This window comes from Etheostoma spectabile, chromosome 21 (assembly GCF_008692095.1).
Source record: "Etheostoma spectabile isolate EspeVRDwgs_2016 chromosome 21, UIUC_Espe_1.0, whole genome shotgun sequence".
Classification (NCBI taxonomy): domain Eukaryota; kingdom Metazoa; phylum Chordata; class Actinopteri; order Perciformes; family Percidae; genus Etheostoma; species Etheostoma spectabile.
Genome location: NC_045753.1, coordinates 20,315,358 through 20,335,557, shown reverse-complemented (window position 1 = coordinate 20,335,557; position 20,200 = coordinate 20,315,358). Strand labels below are relative to the sequence as shown.

The window sequence follows — 20,200 nt, the reverse complement described above, 5'->3', positions numbered from 1 at the left end:
GAAACTGTCCGACTTTACCGCAGCTTTCTGTCCCGCCCCCGCTGCTGCCGGTCCTCGTCCACTTTTCAGGCGAGGGCGCCGTTCATCTCGAACGACTGTAGATGATCCGTGATCGAACGGATTTAGTCTCTCTGACTTCTAAACGTCTCTATCAGCTCACAACATGTGTTCTGGACAGAATAGTTTCAAATCAGACAATAGCAATTAAATCCCTCCGATTCAAAAACAATAAAAAGTTTATATAAAAAGTCATCATGTTGTAAACCAAAGATTTTAAATCAGCTGAGAGCCGGCGTTCCAGCATGCTCTGGGTCCGCTGGCTCTTGCAGTCGGTGAAAGCAACTGCGCCGCCTGCGTCTCAGAACTGCGTCCGCCTTGCTCTCGTGAGATTCCGTTGCCCACGTGTGCATGACGTCAGAGCAAGTCGGGATCAAGTCGCGACACAAATCTAACCGGCATGCAACGGGCGCCGACGCGCGGTGATCGATTCTGCGCAGACCTGGTCATCTCGAACGAGCCTAGTGTCTCCCTGCTCCAGTCACCTGACTTCCTCACCCATCTACCTCCTCACCTGTTTCCAATTTCCCTCGTCAGCCCTGCAGTATGTAACCAGCCCATTTCCACTCGTTCCCTTTCAGGTATTCAGCATTGTTATGTGTTTCTTCCTTTTGCTTTCTAGCTTCTGTTATCTGAAACTTGGACTCTGACGTTTGTCATATGCCTGTTTGGCTCTGCTGCCTGATCCTTTGGTCTGTGGATTTACTGGATAACTATTTTTTGGGATTTGTTTGCCTGTGTGGACTGTGTTCCTGGTTTTGACCCTTACCTGATTCTTGTGCCTGCCTGTAAGCCCCGTCTGCCTCGTCTCTGCAATTCCTGAGTCTTGAAAATTGCGTAATAATGCCGTAGCCCGTTGTTGTGTCTGTTTAAAGATGAAAATTCCCAAACAAATAAGCAAGAAATCAAATTACTAAAGAGGAATTAAATCACAGTGAACCTAAGGCTTTTTGGTTGTGGGGTCAATTTTGCTCAGCTGGTCATCTAGCCTTGCAGCCAGGCATTAATGTGCCCTGATGTTAGGTTTTTGCAAATATGTTGGTAGTGGGTTTTATATTTGAACTTTAGATTTTACAAACCCATTATATTGGGTTCCCATATCTCTTCACCGGCCTCCCCCAGATTATCTGTCACCTTTTGACAAAAACCACAATATCCTGTTATCTGCTTTTGAGTTTAGAAGAATTTGCAGACCTGCTTTTGGCTTCTAGCACTACAGTTGCATCCTTTTGGCCTGCTGTTGCCTCCATGTTTGAGTCAGATGTCCCTTATGCAGTTTGACGGCCTCACTCTAGGTATCCTGCTCTGACTTTGAGAAAATTAAATGTTTTTTTTCTTTGCTTTGCTTTCCCAATAGCTACAAAGGATTGGCATGTCCTAAGGAAAGCTCATTGTAGGAATAGCTCTGGAGGCTGTACTTCTGCTCAAAGGCTGCATTTTGGGAAAGACTTCAGATATAGTATTAAGGGACCCCTAAGGCTTATATAAAATGATCCAAAAAGCACCATGTCATGGGTCATGGTTTGTTGTGAATGGCTCTAAATGTTTGATATGTTTTCATTGTATTTTACAGAGGCTTATGTCTGACTATATTGTATTACAATTTCAGACAACTCTTTTCAAACAACTCAAACAGACCTTATTAGCTTATACTGTACCAAACAGACATGGCATTCCTGGCCAAAAAAACAGATGAAAATATGTTTTCCAATTGGTGCTTTCAGTCAATTGAACAATAAAAATGTATGATCATTAGAAACGAGCCCAAATTAAGACATTGAAGTTCAAAGCTGAAAGTCTAGTTTGCGATTCATTTGAAAATAAAAGGACAGTTTCATTTTCCATCACTTAATTTTACTACTTTTTTATTTGTATTGTTGACTGTAATTTTCTTATTGTTTTTCAGGGAGACAATTTTAAGATCTGTCCAGGGACAACGGATGAAAAATAGCCTTTTGGCTAATTCTGGTGCATTTACAGCAATGTTGATTAATGTACTGTCCCTGTCAAATAAATTATTATCATCATAGGACATTTTAATGCTTTTTAACATGCAGAAAGTGATTTGTTTGACTTACTGTGAATTTTAGACATGACAATAAAAATGATTTATATTTCTGGTAACTTTAGTTTTGGTACTTTCTATTAAAGGACACTAATGCATGCACAACAACTTCCCAATTTACCATCAATAAGCAGTAATTAGGTTATTGAGGTAAAATGTGTAATTGCATAGTAGCTGTTGAATATGGTCATGCAGAATAATACATTGATAACTTATAAAATGCGTACTAATCAACTAGTTAATGGAGTTGTGGACCTAATATAAAATGTTACCAACATTTGGTAAATTAAACTTTAATTTTGTCTTACATCTCAAATCAATTTTATCAGATAAATGTATTTTTTTATATATTTATTTATTCTAGACTTCCAAATAAATCATCAAGGCAAGGCAAGGCAGCTTCATTTGTATCATGGCGAAAAAACAAACTGTGTAGCCTATACAACAAAAGCAGTCTGTTTCTTAAAAGTGAAGTTTGTAATGTTATCATTTTTGACTGTTTTGCCTGTTTTTCAACACAAGTACTTAAAATACATTTGGGGGAAATGGATGACACTGCATTTAGCTGGAGTGTCTCCACATCTCATTTCAAAGTCTCCTCATGTTGCATGTTCTTTCTCTCTGCAAAGCATCACTGGTATTATCTCGCCATCTTCCTCCCCCTCTTTTCTCTCATCTTTAATTTCTGGCTATCCTCCTGGGCCACATTGAGTTATGCCATTAGCAGAAAATGCTGCCCTCCTAATGGTTGGCCAGTTTCCACAATGTCCACTTCATAGTGGACCCCCAATGTATGCTGTTGCCCCTTTTTGAAGGCATGTGGATATTGTTTGTGTTTGATAATGTCTACATTCATCCTAAAAGAGTACCATTTTCAGACTAGGGTACACCATATTGATCATTATTTTTGAATTTATTTTTTTATTAATCCTTAACAAATGAAACATTTTAAAACTGCCTTGCGATAACTAATTTTGGCCACATGGGGGCAGCAGATACAAACCAACATTAGCAGTCATTTAGAGTTGTTTCTGTCAACGCTTTCTCACTCCCAACTCGTCAAATACGACCTTTTGGTCAGTAGCCTACCCCTAGCGCTCTGGGTAACATAACGTCCATAGCTTGGTTAGGTTCAAGCAACAATACAACTTGGTGCTACTTTAAAGGAGAATTCTGGTTGATTCCAACACGTGCCGTTTGTAAATTTGGAGTGCTGTCAGTAAACAGAAAAACAAACAATAGGTGCTACAAACACGTATTATCTTCCTGCTAGCATTAGCACCCAACAGGCTTAAACAGGGCAAGTTTTAAATGTGTTTTTAGCCTCATAACATGTTCAAAATGTCATTAAAGGTGCCTACCCATGTGCAGTGATTCCTTCTGAGGGAACACAGTGAAGTAGATGTGACAGAAATGCATTCAAGTTCTATTTCAGCTCTTTTTAGTTACAATGTTGAGACGGCAGTTAGAGAGCTTAGGGTCCATCTACAAACTACAACACAGTAAAGCGATAAAACAAATATGTAAGCTATGAATTTAATAAGGTATTTCCAAACTTACCTCAATATAACTCCAACTCCTGCTAGTTGTACTACAGTACTTTAAAAAAAATAAGCATATGCTTATTTGTGAAAATATGTTCAATGATGTGCATCTTTTCGTTGTTTGTAGACGGCCCCTAAGCACTCCTTGCTGTATCAACACAGGAGCTAAACACATCTTAATCTACAGCAGTCAGATTCACTGTGTTCACTCAGAAGGAATCACTGCACATGGGTAGGCCCTTTTAATGACATTATGAACATGTTAAGAGGCTAAAAACACATTTGAAACTTGCCCTGTTAAGCCTGTTGGGTGCTAATGCTAGCAGGACGATAACTCAGTGTAGACAGCACCGATTTACATTTTTGTCTCTACTGACAGCACTCCAAATTTACAGAGCTACGTGTTGGAATTGACCGAAATTGTCCTTTAAGAAAGTATTGTACTTTGGATTTAAATAACTACATTTGTTAGGCTACAACTTATAGTTACATTAGTTAAGTACCTATACCTCAGTTACATACGTAACTTACAATTGGTCAATGTTGACTTTGGGCACAAAGTGCAGACCCCTGGGTGAAAGTCCTGTGCATCCATCCAGTCACCATGACAATGAACATTTTTTAAGAAGTTTAACAATTTAATTGACACAAAATAGTTTTCACATTATACTAAATTTGGCCAAAAGTGTAATTTTTATTTTTATAATGGTGATGAAATCCCATTTGTCAAACCTAACATAATCTCTGTATGCAATTCAGCAATACTGTCATGTTAAAATCCACCTATAGAAAAAGAAAACCACACAACAGAAATAAAGACCTTTTGATCCATTAGTTTTAATTTCATTAAAGGGATCCAAGGCCTTCACAAAAGGGTTGACTCTTGGTAGCTATACGGTACTAACACAACACACAACAGAAACAACACAGAGGACTTGTGTGAACGAGTGAAAAGACAAATAAGAGTTGAAAGACATTTCAAATGCGATTAAACTGAGATGCATCAACAAAATCAATAGTCACAGGAAAGTGAGCAGACATTAAAACCCTGCAAAGTACAGTAACGCGTTTGTACAATACTCAATTCATTTCTGCAAGTAGCTGATTGTCTAACGGCTGTTTTTGGTCATGCACAGTTGATTATGTCATTATTGGATTGACACTATTGCAATAATTTCACAGTTTTTCCTTTTTTCGCCTCTACTTCTAGCTTTGATTGTCAGTCTCGTAAGTGTTTGCATTTGATGGTTTGAAGGCAGCCTCTTTTTTGTTTTCTGTGTAATGATGCATGGTTGTCACTGACTGATGGATATGGTTCATTAGTGATATACAAAAACATCCCTGCCAATCAAAGTACATATTACTGCTAAAGCTATAATGGAATTGCTCCTGTTTTTAGTTAGATCAGATAAAAAGTCTATATATATAAACAAAGAGAAATGATATTGACTTATTGTAGTTTTTGGCAAAAGTCAACTGTGATACCTGTAATGTTCAGACAATATCTGATAACAATATTGACATGGTGTGTCTGAAATGATATTGTTTGTGCTTTCAGGATGTTTTGAGTCCACGTGCTACATTCTTCCCTCCAATAACATCTGATAATAGTCCACAGTTATCTTCATCATATGCAGATGTCTGTACAAAAATATGCAGAATCAGTCTTAGTGTAATGTTGCTGGCAGATGTACACAGAATTAACTTTTTTTTATGGTAAGTTTTTAAGTTTTAGTAAGCGTGATTGCCATAAGCTAGTCTAAAATCTTCAGAGTAGCCTCACACAGCTTATGCTTAGGGATCAAGCTTGCTATCGCTATCATTGAGCTGCTCAAGTAACAAGAAACCGTGGTTACACTTCACAATACAGACATCTGCTGGCATTTACTTAGTACCATTGAATCACTTGTTTGAATGTCTGTGTGGTAGAAGTATAATCCTAACCCTGCAATTTGCTCTGCATGTATGAGCAAAAATAATCTTTTTTTATTTTTTTTTTAAGTTGAATGCAGTTATGTTTAGTTGGGTTGAGAGCTGGTAATGACACCAACTTTCTTAACTGAAACTCAGAAGCAGTCTCCTGCCACCTCCTATGGATAAAATGTTTAACACAATAATCTAAACTCAAAGGTCCAAATTTTGAGAGCTTTCGAACGCAGACAGGTTTTAAGTTTTCCATCCAGTGCTTTGTGTAACAAACAATACATTTTCTTTGTTTTTCGGCTCATGAAACTCTCTAAGTAAAAGCCGAAATGTTCAACACAATAAAATATGGTAAAACCTTTGAAGGGTCCAATTCTAATTCTCAACTATCATGGGAAAATAAAGCTCTGCCACTAAACCCTATCCTAATCCGGACTCTATTTTAATCCTAAACACACCTCAAACTGATCCTTTTCGTAATCTCGACCTCAGTCCTATGATTCACATTATTTAAACAAAAAAAGTGCAACCTGATAATACTAAGAAAATACCAGTATAACCAGAGTACAGTCAAGTGCAACCAAAGCTACTCTTGGCTGAATTTGTAAACATTTAATGCATTTTGGGCTCTGCAACTGATTGAGGACCCCTCTACAGCTTAGTCCTGTGCTTCCTTAAAACCCGTGTGTCCCCATATTATTTTCTTAACACTTTTTTGTTACATGCCCTTTTTTTCGTTCTTCTGTTTTGCTGGCTGGCAGCGATTGTCTGTTGTTCACTGTAACCTGGCCCAGTACTGACCCAGGTTATGACTCATGCTCTGCTGCTCAGTTCCTGGGACCTGGACTGGCACTGAAACGCCGGGCGATATGAGCCCTGGATTGAAGCGAGAGAGAAGAAAAACAGAGCCGGTCAGTCTGTGGAGTTTCATTTCAGCAAGCAATCAGGAATAAAACATACATGAAGTCTATGCCTCGGCCCCCTGCTATCTCAACCCATCTTTAGCTCAGAAAAACTCACCGGTGTTGGAGTTGGCTGAAGAAGGAGTCTGCAGGTGAGGGGAGGAGTACGCTGATGAATCAAAGCTGCGCGGGGCAGAGGGGGAGGGAGGTAACATGCAGGAGTAGGAGGAGGTCGACTGGGGAGGAATAGACTGAGAGTAGACAAAAAAAGTGAGAAAGAAATATTTGGGTTAGAATTATATTGAAACGGTCTATATCATCTAAGAAAACCTTGAAGTTGTACAGTCCTGTTGCTGTTACTACATCATGGACTGTAAAGGCAGTGTTGTGACGGCATGATTTCAGTTTGACCACACGAAGGCGCTACAGTAGTGTCGTATGGTAGGAGTAAAGTGGAGCAGCAGCAGCCCGAATCCTTATGCAAAATGGTTTCACTTAGTTTCTGGTCTTTATCTTTGGCTGTATTGTCTTCATCCTTTGATATGTGTGATTGTAAATTATTTTTTATAAAAACTATTATGTGTGTGGACCCCCCGGAAGACTACCAACCTAAAAGGTATTTAAATAAAGAATAAAGGATTACTAAACAAAGTTCTGGTACCCGTGCATTGCATGACATTTCAGAGAAGAATAGAGTCAAACGTGTCTTAAGTAGTCAAGCGGAGACTGAGTTATCTGCTGTTATCAACGGAAAAGTTATTTTAGTCAGTCACAGGGTCAAGAGAGTGGAATTCAATCCCACACCAAATCAGACAATGAAATATATATATATATATATATATATATATATATATATATATATATATAACTCTTTTACAAAGCAGCTAAAACAATGTCAGCATTAAAACTATTATGTATGTATTCTGTTAGTTTGCAACATAAGTAAATATGTATATGAGTGGCTTGCTCTGAGTTCACTACTACTACTACTGATACTATTGCTCTTAACAGCTGGGTCTTGTCTAATTGTTGTGCTCTGTTGTTTTATCTTGTAACCTTTTCCGTTTTGTTGCTAATCTTTTTGCTACTGTACTGTGTCTGGTTTTGTGCTAAGTTCTGCTCTGCTCTTGTTTTTCTTTCTTGTTTAACATCAGTGGACTACAGATGAAAAATAGCCTTCAGGCTAATTCTGTCATTTTTAACTCATAAGCATGCATTTTATAAATTCTCACTGTCCCCTTTTAAAACAAACAGAATTGAATTGGATGTAAAACAGAAAAAGTGTGTATTGGCTTGATGATAATTTGAAATGTAATTGATAAGTGCTGTGTGTTGGTCCCCCAGTAAAAATATCAGTGAGTCCAGTGTACCAAGCTTCTATAGATTGTTCTTAATTTTTCTGTGAATACAGAAAATCTAGTTTTAAAATTTATTTTATTTACTGATGATTCCCAAAGTATGGCTTGGCATGCAAAAAAAAAAAGGTTTTCACCCCTTTGATAGTTTGTGTTCATCTTACAGAGAAGCTTCAACACTAAAACTCTACTTAAACTGTTAAGAAATAAAAAAATTAATTAAAATAAATGACAGTGTTGTAAGTAGTCTTTACTGTAATGAGCTGTGTTATTTCCATTACCAACAGGAAGCCTCCAATTAGTAATCTTCTGGAATAACGGGTGAGGCTATTTTTGTTATACAAAAATCCCAATTAAACTTAATCAGAATCCCGATTTTTTTCTATGTATCACCACCTTTCTGCCTCTTTAAGAAAGTCAATATCATATTCAAACTCACAGCATAATTCACATATTTATTGATTTGCTAAGAAGCAGTAGTTGCAGGAGTCTTTATTTATTTGCAGATTTGTTTTCATGATCATATGTTTTATACTCTTTGCGTAAAGGTGGTGATAAACGAGCTCTGCTCTGTTGTGGTGACCTGCTTTGGTAAAGTTTGGAAGGTGCTGATGAATGATGAATGATGAAATGTCCAACCTGAACTCCAGATGAGAAAACTGACAGGGAGCTGTAGCTGGGCAGGGACGACTCAGCCTGACTCAACATGGACCCTGGAGAGAGACACACAAAGCAAGATGGTAAGCACGCACACACACACACACACACACACACACACACACACACACACACATGTGTGATGCACTCTAATGGAGAAACTTTAAAGGTTTGCCAGCCAGCAAATGTCACTCTGAGTTTTGTGTTTTATAAACTAGTAATATATTTCTGTCAGCAAACTGAAATCATTGAGAGTGAATGTAAAAGTATCACTGATGTATGAATGAGCCAATGACTCTTTGGTGTTTACCTGAACTGCTGCCGTGCTGCTGGTGATAGAGTGATGTGTTAAAGGAAGTGGTCAGAGGGGCTTGGCTCTGTGAACAGGAAGTCACGCCCCCTGATCTCCTTTGATTGCGCAGCTTCTCCTCCCTCCTCCACTTGGCTCTACGATTTGAGAACCACACCTGTCGATCAGAAGAGTTCTGTCAGTCCTCTTCATCGTTGACAATCCACATGTTACAGGTTGAGCATCAGAGGTCTTACCTGTATCCTGGCCTCTGGTAAATCGATCTTGTTTGCCAATCTCTCCCTCGCAAAGACATCTGGGTAATGTGTCCTTTCAAACTCTGTGGAAGATATATTAACTCATTTCAGACACACAGTGTGAGTCTTAATCAAGGATGACAGGATGACTGTGGAGAAGCTCGCCTGATAACCCTTGCTGCGTGGTGTTAACACATTTTTAATTAATATGTTTATGTGAAAAGAAAGTTTGCAGATTCAAATGAAAATTACTTTTATTCACCTATTAATTATTGGAATATTTTGACATATATTAATCTGCTTATGAAGTAATTACTGCTTAAGATCAGCTTCACTAATTCTCTTTTCATGAAGAACAGAAATTCAGGAAGCTGAGATGTATCCTTACAACCAGATTTGAAATATTTATCTGTTGCACTTTTTATAAATTATGTAACATTATGGAACACACACAGAAAGTTCAAATGAAGCTGCCAAAGCACTTTATTTTAAAGTAGGCTGACTAAAATTAAACTGAAGAAAAATCCTTACAGGGTTTCATTTTGTCATCATCCATTGTCTCAATTCTGAGAATCTAAATGTGGCATTGTGTCTCACTTGTCACCATTTTATTAAAATGGTCAGTGTTACTATACTCATTTACAGTAAATAAGGTAAGGTAATAATCCCTGACTCAGCTGTTGTTTAAACGAGTATGTATCAATTGGAATTTCTGTATCAATACTTATTACAGTATTTATACAATATTAGTTGTCATCGTGGCAGTTAAGTTAGAGTTGACAAACTGCTGACATTTTCCTTGTTGACAAGTCTAAACAAGAACATGCCTCACCCTCTAACTGACAGTCTGAGTCATCCTAATGAACTCTGAAGTTTCAGGTCTGGTAATGGAGACGTCTTTATGAATGTAACTCTCAGCACATATGATGCTTTACATTAGTAAGGCATGACAATAGAATGTCAACAGAGAAAACAGTTAAGACAGAGTTGGTAACATCTGAAAAGGCCACAGTTTTTGTTTTCATATCGCTGAACATAAAAGAATTAACAGGTTGTGAATAACCCAAAACGTATGTTTCCACTGCTAACACATGGTTGATGAATCCATATTTCAAAAACGTTAGAACGATGGCTCTATAAATTACGTCTGTCTCACAAATTGCTCTAATTGGCTTGGTTGTAATCGGCGTCTGTGTCAACACATGATTGTGATTGTGCCTTGGCCGTGCACTGAGGTAAGTGTACCTCATTAATGTCATTTGCAAAGAGTGACCACAGTGATACATTTCCACTTGGCTGCACAGTGGACATTGCGTCCTTATTTAGCTCAAGGGCCTGCTGCAGCCATATCCAGTCAAGGGTGGCTTTCTGATCCCTCACAGCAAATATCAGGCTACAAGGGCCGGATCTGCATAATACAACCACAGTAATTATGCATCATAACTCTGCTGTACGCACATGCTGCTGAAATCTTTTACAGAGCAGATTGGGAATATTTGTGGAGTTAAGATTATGGATCATTTTGATAACAAAGTGATCATAGGTGGCACTGTTTGCTCTCACATGCAGGGATAGCTAAAAATCCTCTCCTGCCAAAAGTATTTCCTTATCATTTCTCATATTTATGTCCCCTGCCATTAACCAAAAAGCAGTAAACAATGTGTAACGTCTTTAATCCAATAACAAAAGGTGTTGGCAGGGGGGAAAAAAGCAACATGACAAGCTGAGTCATGACACATTCTGGTCTGACTCGTGCCCATGGAGGGCAGCGGTTGGCTGAAAAGCAGGGAGAGAGCTGTGCGTGCTTGCATGGCCTGACCTTTCTCCAGAGCCTCGATCTGCTCCTGTGTGAAGCTGGTCCTGTTCCTCTGCAGCTTCCTCTTGAGCTGTAGCCTCAGCTGAGACTCCTCGCCCTCGTCCCTCTCCACAGGGACTCCTCCCCCTCTGCCCGTTCCCCCTCCCCCTGCCTCCCCACCCATGCTGCCCTCCGTGTCCAGCAGACAGCCGTCCGACACTGGCAGGAAGAGGAAGGTGACAAAAGAGATGTGGGAGTGTCAAGAAAATGTTATACATTGGAGCATCACATCTTAGAATAATGTAGAATAGAACTAACAGGAAGTTGGTGAGACAGCGGCTCTTAATGTGGTTTAAATTTAGTGACATTGAACTATTGATCTGTGAGCAATGACATATGTTCTAATTCTCCCCTCACCTGTGCTGTGTTGCATCTGAACGCTGGTGGGGTCATGGTACCAGTTGTTAGGCCCACTCCAGTTTGAGCCACTCTGCAGGTTCAGCATTGTTAACTTCTCATACATACTACAAGTGTCCAAACCACCATGAAGAGAAAAAGAGGAGTCCTGTCCTGTGTGTGTCTGCCCCTAATCACTGTCACCTTTGGCTCCTCTCTCCCTCTTTCGATCCTCCAATCCTTCCTCCTGAAGGGGAGGGGAGGGGAGGGGGGGGGGACGAAGATGAGGAGAAGACGAAGGAGGGGGTCATATTGCATGAGTTCACACATGGTCGGCATTGTGGCGAATTAGCCTCATGATGACAGAGAGAAATGGAGTTAGTTACATGGCCGCTGTCGTAACGTGTGTGTGTTATACATTGGTATGCTAGTATACCATGGGGAGCAGAGGTACATTAGAACCCACTCTAAGAAGCCATGACATTTATTATGCTAGTTGCTTTTAGCTCTGTCTTTGCTGATAAGCATGAGCTTGCACGTATGCATGAAAAAACACTGCATTTACATGTAGCCACGCACGCACGCACGCACGCACGCACGCACGCACGCACGCACTCAGCGGCTTTATGAAAAAGATCTCCCCTAAACATTTGAACCAAGCCCATGGTTAACTTTCGGTTTAAGACATTAAGTGCTTAAGTATGTCCATCAGCTTCAAGTATCATTATCTTCCTAAATAAAAAATGTGTAAGTCTGAGATGAATAAAAGCTTTTCTCTGCTCCTCTTATCTTACATTCCCACTTTATTTTAGAAATGTCCTCGTTGGAGAGTCAAAAAGAAATGCAAAGTCAATACCGAGCCAAATCTCACAAAGTACTGCAGCACGATGTCAAAGGTCAAACTTCATTCATTTGGGTGAAGCAGCCTCGAAGCAACAATTTATTCATCTGATTTTTGATCACAATCCAGAAATTAACCTATGATGGCAAAGTAAACTTGTCGTCCATCCCTAAGCCATGTAAGAGAAGAGATCTCAGCACAGAACAATACACATAAAAGCAACCATATGAAGAGGACTTGATATTTTGCAAACTTACCAAATGTGCAGGTGAAATGATGCGCTGGGTCCTGTGTGTTACTTTCCTCCTCCGTGGACCTTTATTCCCCTGTTCATTCTACGTCTCTTGTTCTCCAGCTTTGTTGACACTAACTGTGTGTGTGAGTGTAAAGGAGAGAGTAGGAGAGAGATGGAGAGAGATGGAGAGAGTTAGACAGGGTGAGAGAGAGTGAAAGAGGAAGGGGGGGGCTCTGGAGAGAAATGCGTCTGCGGGCACTCTTGTCCTCCAAGCGAGAGAGAGAGAGAGAGAGAGAGAGAGAGAGAGAGAGGGAGAGAGAGGGAGGAGAGAGAGAGGGAGAGCCACCGAGGGGTGACAAAGTGAGTCAACATCAGTGTCAAGTTTGAACTTAATGCCAGCGAGAGGAGGAGGGGAGGCCGAGAGAGTGGAGCATAAAGCCCAGATAATGGAGAGATAGTGGATACATAGATGATGGAATTCAATTTTAACCATAAATTGCACATAAATACAAAGTATAATCGGCAGTCAAGTGCGTTACTTTTTTCCACAAACACATGTGAGCGGACAACTGATATTATTAGATTAAACTCAATGTCCACACTAGGACTTTCATTGATCCTTGTTTAGATACTTTAAATAGATGTTTTAAAACTTTAACACGTCTACATGCATCTACTATTGTATTATATTATATATATGTTTTGTATTGCCAATGTATTTTAATGTATTGTATTGCTATTGTAAAATATTGGATTTAGCAACTGCACACAGAAGCAGATGTAGGCAGCTTTAGGCAAGAATAAAGGATAAACAGTAATAATTACCATTATTAGGAAACTGATATTGAAATGATATTAAGCTTAGATTTTCTACTCTGTTTAAGCCACTTATTTAATAAAAAAGCTTAAAACATTAAACAAATTTCTCTTTTATATAAAAGATTAATTTCTCGGTTACATTATTAAGCATAATAAAACCTTCTTTATTGATTTTTTTTTTCAGCTTGAGCCACCAAACGTATTGAAACAATGTACTGATTATTTGACTGACTGAAGTTGCAGCTCAGCTGCTGTTCTAATTCAGCTTTTTTATATTATGCTCATATGGACAGACTTAACTTACTTAATCCCAGCACCTGTGCTGTAAAGGTGCTGGGAAGGTAAAGTTACTAATTTATTTCTTAACAGATTTTCCCAGAGCACCTAGGTATTATTCCCTGACTACAGAGGTATTGTTCTCCTGCTATAAAACACTGAGCTTAAAGCTGTGGGACAATAAACAAAGGCATTGTCTGGCCCCAGAGCGGGTTAAAGGAGCACTGCACAGAAACTCTTGGCAATAGACACACAAGGTCTGATGTGAGGCGTAAGTAATGACGCAGGTATGACGGTATGTATGGTACAGTCAAAGAGCAAGAGCAGAGTAGAACTGGGGTTTAAATATATCTTTGCAATGGAGGGGAGAGAAGAAGAGAGAGATGGAAGATGGAAGCAGGGAGGCAGAGGAGAGAGATAGAGAGAGTGAAGAGGAAGTATGTGACTTTGGGGTGGGTGTTGGGGCTTGGGGATGCGGAGGGTGCCAGCTTGTTTTATTTCCGGTTGACAAGACTTTGCGCTCCCTTTCTCTCTGTCGCTCCCTCTCTCTTTCATACTATGCTATTCTTTCTACGCTGCCCCCTTTGCGCTCTCTACACCCCCCCCCCCCATTCTCTGTTACTTTTTTCCGAGACGTGCCTCGGAGAAAGGAAGGACTTGACAAGTTCAAAGGTAAAAAGGAGTAAAACGGTGTAAAAGAAGAAGCATAAGAATCCTTTAGTTAAGTAAAAGTACTACAAACACTGTACAAACTACTCCATTTCAAGTAAAAGTCCTGAATTCAACATTTTTTCAAGTAGAAGTACAGACATGTTATCAGCTAAATATACCTGAAGTATAAACCTTTGTGCTCATTATGCAGAATGACTACATATCATGGCATGTTATGCATAAACACAAGCAGCATTTTAATGTTTATAGCTGGTTCAAGGTTGAGCTCATTTAACCTACTCGAATGTCGGGGAGCTTCATCTGCTACAATGCTTCCTCATTTAATATCCTCATATTTTTTGTGAAAAATCATGATCTACATATCTGTCAAATAAATGTAGTATAAGTAAAAGCATGTACTATTTGCCTCTATAATGTGTAGTAGATGTTTAAAGTAGCTAAATAAATATGGAAATACACATGACTCAAAATATCAAAAAAAACTTTTGAGTAAAATGTCCTTTGAACATGGAAATGGAAAGTAAGTGAGGTACGTTGAGTAACTAGTAATTAACTGCTCAGTTAATTAAAAATGAAACCTAAATATGTGGTGATAAGCCCCCACACACCACTAACTTCCCACCCCTCTGTTTTCTAGCTGGTTAATCTTTTTTGTTTTTCCTTTATTCAGAAATCATTGTTCATCTTATTGTGTTCCAGTTGTTGGAATGTGGCTTAACCTATGTGATCCCTATGTGCTGAGTGCAATAACGTGAGAGTGTCTGTGTGTGTAAGGCGGCGCGTGCTTCACTGCAAAGATTCATGTAGCTCCAGGACATGCATTTTTTTAGTGCATCTTGTTAGTTCATTCCTGTCACCTCTCTCTCTCTTTCTCTCTCTCTCTCGCCATCCCTTGTTTTTTCAGCGCCGAAGGGGGGATGGGGAAGGGGTAGTGGACGGGCCTGGGAGGGGAGGGGGGGCGACCACGGTGGAGGCAGTCACCATGGTTACAATGCCACGACAAATATTCATCAAGTCGTTAAAATAAAAACAAACTGGAGTGCATTATAATTGCTCTTACTGACTGGATCCCATAATGTGTTCATATATTATGAGTGAGAGGAGCATTGTGAAAGGGACTCGCACACAAAAAGACACTGTTAGTGATAAAAAAAAGTAAACATCAACTAACCTACGGGCAAACACATATGTGACACACTCACTCACACACATTTCAACTCTTTGTGTAACTTTATTTTTTCCATTACCTGTTTATGGAATTCCCTATGAGTACTTTGTGAGTCTCTCCTCTCTTTTCTCTTTGTCCCTCCATCTCTCGCTCTTCTTCTGCTGTTGTGTAGCCCGAGGCGATACTGTGATGTGTCCTCCCTCTGTCCCTCCCTCCCTCTCCCTCTCTCTCTGTCCCTGTCACCTTCAATTGCTCTGTGAAACTAGACACACTGCCTGGGGCAGGGAGGCAGGGAGGGAGGGAAGAGAGGAAAAGAGAGAAGGAAAAAGAGAGACAGACAGCTTTATAGACAGGCAGAAGGAATAAACATTTGGTTACATGTTAAAAAAAAAAAAATGAAATAGGGTAACCACTGCCTAGATGTGTGGCACACTCTAAATCGAATATATGATGTTATTGTTCACAATCCAGCCAAAACTATGTAACACGCTAATACTTTTTGCACTGGAAACAACAGAAATATACAATCAATTACATAAACAGAGACAGTACACCCAATTTGTGACAGTGTTTGACCTTTGACCTGGATGGTACCGGATGCTGTTTATCCTGTGTGCAAAAATCCAGTTGCTTCTCCTTGAACACATACCTGTTAAACCTGTTTAAACATGGTACAAAAAGGAAGTACTCACGGAACATGAAGTACTCGTTACATCATACAAACACTGAGAAAAGAACAAAACAGTTTAAACAAGTTCTAAAAATTGAAGTTGAAATACCTGCAATTAATGTAGTTATAGCCATATTATGTATAATATGAAATAACTTTAAGGAAGAGCATGTAACGTTGTTTACATTCGTGGTTGTTTTTTAGCCATATATTGCTTATAAATATTGAGTGCAGTTGGCAATCAAGTGTGTCAGTACTTCACACACTAAAACACAAACAGAAACCAGATTAATTACATTACTGGATTAAACTAAAGAGGCTAATTTTCTTTAATCCTCATTTTAACACCTAAAACATAGTTGATAGTCTCTGATAAAGCTTCTGCAAATCTAGTTAAAGACGAATCATAATATTGTGCTTAACAACACATTCTTATATTGATATAGGGTATCTAATATCTTCTCTAGCCGCTGGTAGTGTCTAAGGTCAAAAAAACACATGAACTAACTGCATCACTTACCAATGTCTGGGACTGAGAGATGTATAAACTGCTGCATAAAATACAAAATGCACATTTGCTCGGACAGAAACAGTGCAAAGGACCCATTTTACTCAGCAAAAAAACCTGAAACTGTAGTTTACCTGTGACCAAATTAGGAGAAGAATCGGATTTGTCTCGTTTGCCTTCCTTACATTTCATTGGCTCAGGTGGATCAGGTGGATCAGGTGGGCGAGACCAGAGTTTTGATTGGGTATCGTTGAGTGCACAGGTAGCCATCTGTTTGTGATTGAAGCTCTGTTGAGGTTTCGCATTCGAAACAGTATTCGTTAAGAACCGTTAGGGGATTTTGGCGACGCTAACTTTTTCTTGTAGGTTACTGCTCGAGTTTTCGTCGCAATAGAAGAAGAAGTAGTAGAAAGGTGGATGTAACGGTACAGAGAAAAACATTGACCTGACTTTAGAGACAGTTGTTGGCGCTGCAGTAGTTGCTGAAACAGTTTTGCCGCGAAACCTCACAAAATGTCGCCGAAACCACAGCTCCATGCTATTTTTTGGTGCGTAACAGGTGAGTAGGCAAGCGTCGTCCAACTGCTGTCGCCATGTCTGTTGTTTCTTCATGTAAAACAAACTGTGGACTTTAGGTAATTCAGTTGACTGAATTTGTCATAGTGTAAGAATCAGCTGCATCGATAAGTCAGTCCTTAATGTATTTGTGTTTATATTTAGGTATGTTGGCTTCCTACGCGCAAGAATGTGGCCGACCACACATGCCGGAGAACAGGATTGTGGGTGGGATGGACGCTGCAGAGGGCGAGTGGCCGTGGCAGGTCGATATACAGGTAGGTCCCTGTGAAAAACCTTTAGCCATGTAGTATTCTTTGTATTTGTTCTGCCTGTAGGTAATCTGTGTGGTTCAGTCTATGTCTTGTTTATCAAACTGACCTGCTGAGAGAGGGATTTGCTTATGATGCTGAGGTGACTCACTGTTTTTCTCCTCCCCCCCCCCCCCCCCCCCCCCCCCCCCCCTCGGCCTCCAGACAGAGGATGGTCATATCTGTGGAGGCTCCATCATCACAGAGAACTGGGTCCTATCGGCCGCTCATTGTTTCCCCAAGTAAGAAACTAGGTTTTCACTCAGCTATAAATCTGCATGTGAACTCACAGCTGACCATCAACCCACAAACTATTTGCCTCTTTTGTAAGCCGTCTGAGTCATTTTATGGGAATTTTTGGTAATGGCTGCTAAAGTTTTGCTAAAGCCTTTCCAAAAAATCAGTGGTTTTTTTAAGCAAAATGTGTGTAATGTCCTTTACCTCCTACAGGAAACACGCCTCCATCACATTTAATAGTATCTTTCAAATTGCCACTTTTATCCAAAAGTTGCTCACCAAGTCTTATAGACAAGAACTATCCCCAAATCCTGCAGACTGTTGGTCTTTCATTTGATTCATAAAGTTTTACTAGATAACGGTCTAAGGACAAAATGGTGTTAATAAAGTGAGTGCAAATGTGGGGAACATTGTATTCTTTCTAGATTATGGCAAACATCAAGCCCATTTCAATGGTGTCATTCGGCATTCTTCCATCTTTTTTCAGTCCATCCGACCTGAGGTCTTACGTCATCTACATTGGCCGGTACCAGCTAAATTCCTTTAATAAGAACATGGAATCGCGTCGTGTGAGCCAGGTGGTGATCCCATCTGGTTACAGTGAGCCTCAAAATGGGAAGGATTTGGCGTTGGTGCAGCTGTCCAGACCAGTAACCTGGTCAGAATTTGTCCGTCCCATCTGCTTGCCAAGCTCTGGCACCCTGTTCCCAAGTGGCATGATGTGCCATGTCACGGGCTGGGGGAACACCCGCGATGATGGTAATGCTTCTATATTCTTCTCATCATCTTAGCATGTGTACAGATAACTTTTATTCAGCAGTTTTAATCTTTTAAGTCTCTAAAATGCCCTTTTATTTTCCTTGGACTCCGGCATGCAAATTAATGATCATGCCCATGTTTATTAAAAAAAAGAATTTGAAGGATTTTAAAGAAATAGGAAAAAGTGTAGGTCCAGGTGTCAAAGTACACGGTAGGCAGAAATACATTTTGAGTGAGGTACTTTGTTTCCTATAGGTATCATTTACAGTTTTTCTTTAGCAGAACATGGAACAGATGGGTTATGGATACCAGCCCGTAACTGGGTTATACTATTTAAATATTTATGGTATAACTAAGTTTGTTGACTTTCAGTGGAATCGGGATATAGTTTATGTTGTCAAATTAATTCTTCTAATCAAGCTTGTGTTTCACACACTTACCTGATGCAATGCATGATATTGCAACACACTCATCAATTTGTAATTGTATGTGTATTATTGCATACATTTTCCATAGTAATATATTGCCATTATTATATCGATTTCAGTTCTAGAAACGTTTCCTCCACAACGATCAGTGTAATATGGTTTTAATGATGATTGGCAATTTTATTCTATTCCATTGCTTTAGTAGATCAATATGCATTGAACCAAAGATTTGTAAATAATTTAATTCAGTGCAAATATAGGTAGTAGCAACAAAAACAGCTTTCTGACCACCTGTTTAGTTGCAGAAATTAAGAAGTCTCACACTCCTTCTGTTCTTTCTTCCCAGTCCCTCTGGCAGGGCTCGGGACTCTGCAGGAAGTGGAGGTGCCAATCATTTCCCAGAGTTCGTGTCAGGAGATGTACCAGACAAACCCAACAGAGAAGGTGGACATCCTGTATGACATGATCTGTGCTGGATACCAGAAGGGCGGCAAGGACTCCTGCCAGGTACTGTTGGATCAGCTGTTTGTGCTGCTGTGTTTACATTCACAAAAACACACAAGGACACACAAGCAAAACAAGAAGCTGCATTAAAAAAATAACGTTGATTGCTACTTTTCTGCACTCATGCACTGTCTAGTTTGTAAGACCTTCCTTTTGAGCACTTCGATACCTCCCAGTGGTGAAATCTGAGTGAATTGTTTTTTTTGTGTGTTGTCCTTTCAGGGTGATTCAGGAGGGCCTCTTGTCTGCCAGATGGAAAATGGGACCTGGGTGCAGGCTGGCGTGGTGAGTTTTGGACTTCGCTGTGCTCACCAAAACCAGCCAGGTGTGTATGCCAGACTGACCACCTTCTCGAGCTTCATTAAAAACACGGTATCGGAGATCGAGCTGTACGGCCGAGCAAATCAGAACTGGTGTGGGGGGGCTGCCGTGTTGGTCAGTTGTCTGTCCTCTCTACTGTTCCTGCTTCAGAGGTAGAACACTTCCGACGACCAGCTCAAATGAAGGAGATTAATTATGTCTGACTTCCATCCAAAGTTATCCTGAATAGTATAACTGGTAAAGTATCTGATGTGCACATGAAGCCATATATATTGAACAAGAAATGTGATATAATCTTTCCTTTTTAAGCTATAACTGTGCATTATGATCTCAGAGTAAAATATGTTTAATAGGTTTGTATCTTAATCAAAATTATGAACTTAATCAATGAAATGTTCTGTATTTGAAATAAATTAATTTGATTCTTAAAATCAAGTCAGTGCTCTGTTCAACTGATAGCTGAGTTTGGAAATGTATTGTGTTGATCAAAACTTGTCTTTTCAAAGCTTTCTTCTACTATATCCCACTGTATTCCAACTGCTTACAATTGTTAGTACGAAAGCTGTTGCCTTTGAAATAACAAACTTGTTTTTTGGAACAATAATATTACCTTATTTAGTAGTGCACATTTCTGAAATGCAAATTATTTAAACCTT

The 20,200-nt window shown here is 39.6% G+C and overlaps 2 protein-coding genes across 3 annotated transcripts; one reads left to right on the top strand and one right to left on the bottom strand.

Annotated features, from left to right (window-relative positions):
* Positions 1-4,479: 4,479 nt before the first annotated feature.
* Positions 4,480-15,591, bottom strand: pax10 (paired box 10). 2 transcript variants are annotated; one of them, XM_032502060.1, is made up of 9 exons: positions 15,331-15,591; positions 12,339-12,451; positions 11,262-11,487; positions 10,869-11,063; positions 9,050-9,132; positions 8,814-8,970; positions 8,486-8,559; positions 6,610-6,742; positions 4,480-6,465 (listed from the first exon to the last, which is right to left on the bottom strand). In XM_032502060.1, exons 3-9 carry the CDS (start codon positions 11,365-11,367, stop codon positions 6,365-6,367), a joined length of 849 nt encoding a protein of 282 aa, XP_032357951.1. In that variant the 5' UTR covers positions 11,368-11,487; positions 12,339-12,451; positions 15,331-15,591; the 3' UTR covers positions 4,480-6,364. The 2 variants fall into 2 exon arrangements, with proteins under 2 accessions (XP_032357951.1, XP_032357950.1); XM_032502059.1 differs by lacking the exon at positions 15,331-15,591 and having other exon boundaries at positions 12,339-12,599.
* A 1,122-nt stretch (positions 15,592-16,713) lies between these two features.
* On the top strand, positions 16,714-20,170 carry zgc:92313 (serine protease 33). Its single transcript, XM_032502058.1, has 6 exons — positions 16,714-16,988; positions 17,150-17,262; positions 17,461-17,537; positions 18,020-18,291; positions 19,066-19,226; positions 19,446-20,170. Exons 1-6 carry the CDS (start codon positions 16,943-16,945, stop codon positions 19,698-19,700), a joined length of 924 nt encoding a protein of 307 aa, XP_032357949.1. The 5' UTR covers positions 16,714-16,942; the 3' UTR covers positions 19,701-20,170.
* Positions 20,171-20,200: the final 30 nt, after the last annotated feature.

Bases quoted from the DNA above. Each gene is read 5' to 3' on its own strand.
- zgc:92313 (XM_032502058.1), top strand. From the start codon at position 16,943: ATGTCGCCGAAACCACAGCTCCATGCTATTTTTTGGTGCGTAACAG. The intron at 17,263-17,460 runs GTAGGTCCCTGT...CTCGGCCTCCAG, and splicing joins CGTGGCAGGTCGATATACAG to ACAGAGGATGGTCATATCTG. The intron at 19,227-19,445 runs GTACTGTTGGAT...TTGTCCTTTCAG, and splicing joins GCGGCAAGGACTCCTGCCAG to GGTGATTCAGGAGGGCCTCT.
- pax10 (XM_032502060.1), bottom strand. From the start codon at position 11,367: ATGTATGAGAAGTTAACAATGCTGAACCTGCAGAGTGGCTCAAACTGG. The intron at 8,971-9,049 runs GTAAGACCTCTG...TCTGATCGACAG, and splicing joins TACCAGAGGCCAGGATACAG to GTGTGGTTCTCAAATCGTAG. The intron at 6,466-6,609 runs GTGAGTTTTTCT...GCTTCAATCCAG, and splicing joins TTCAGCCAACTCCAACACCG to GGCTCATATCGCCCGGCGTT.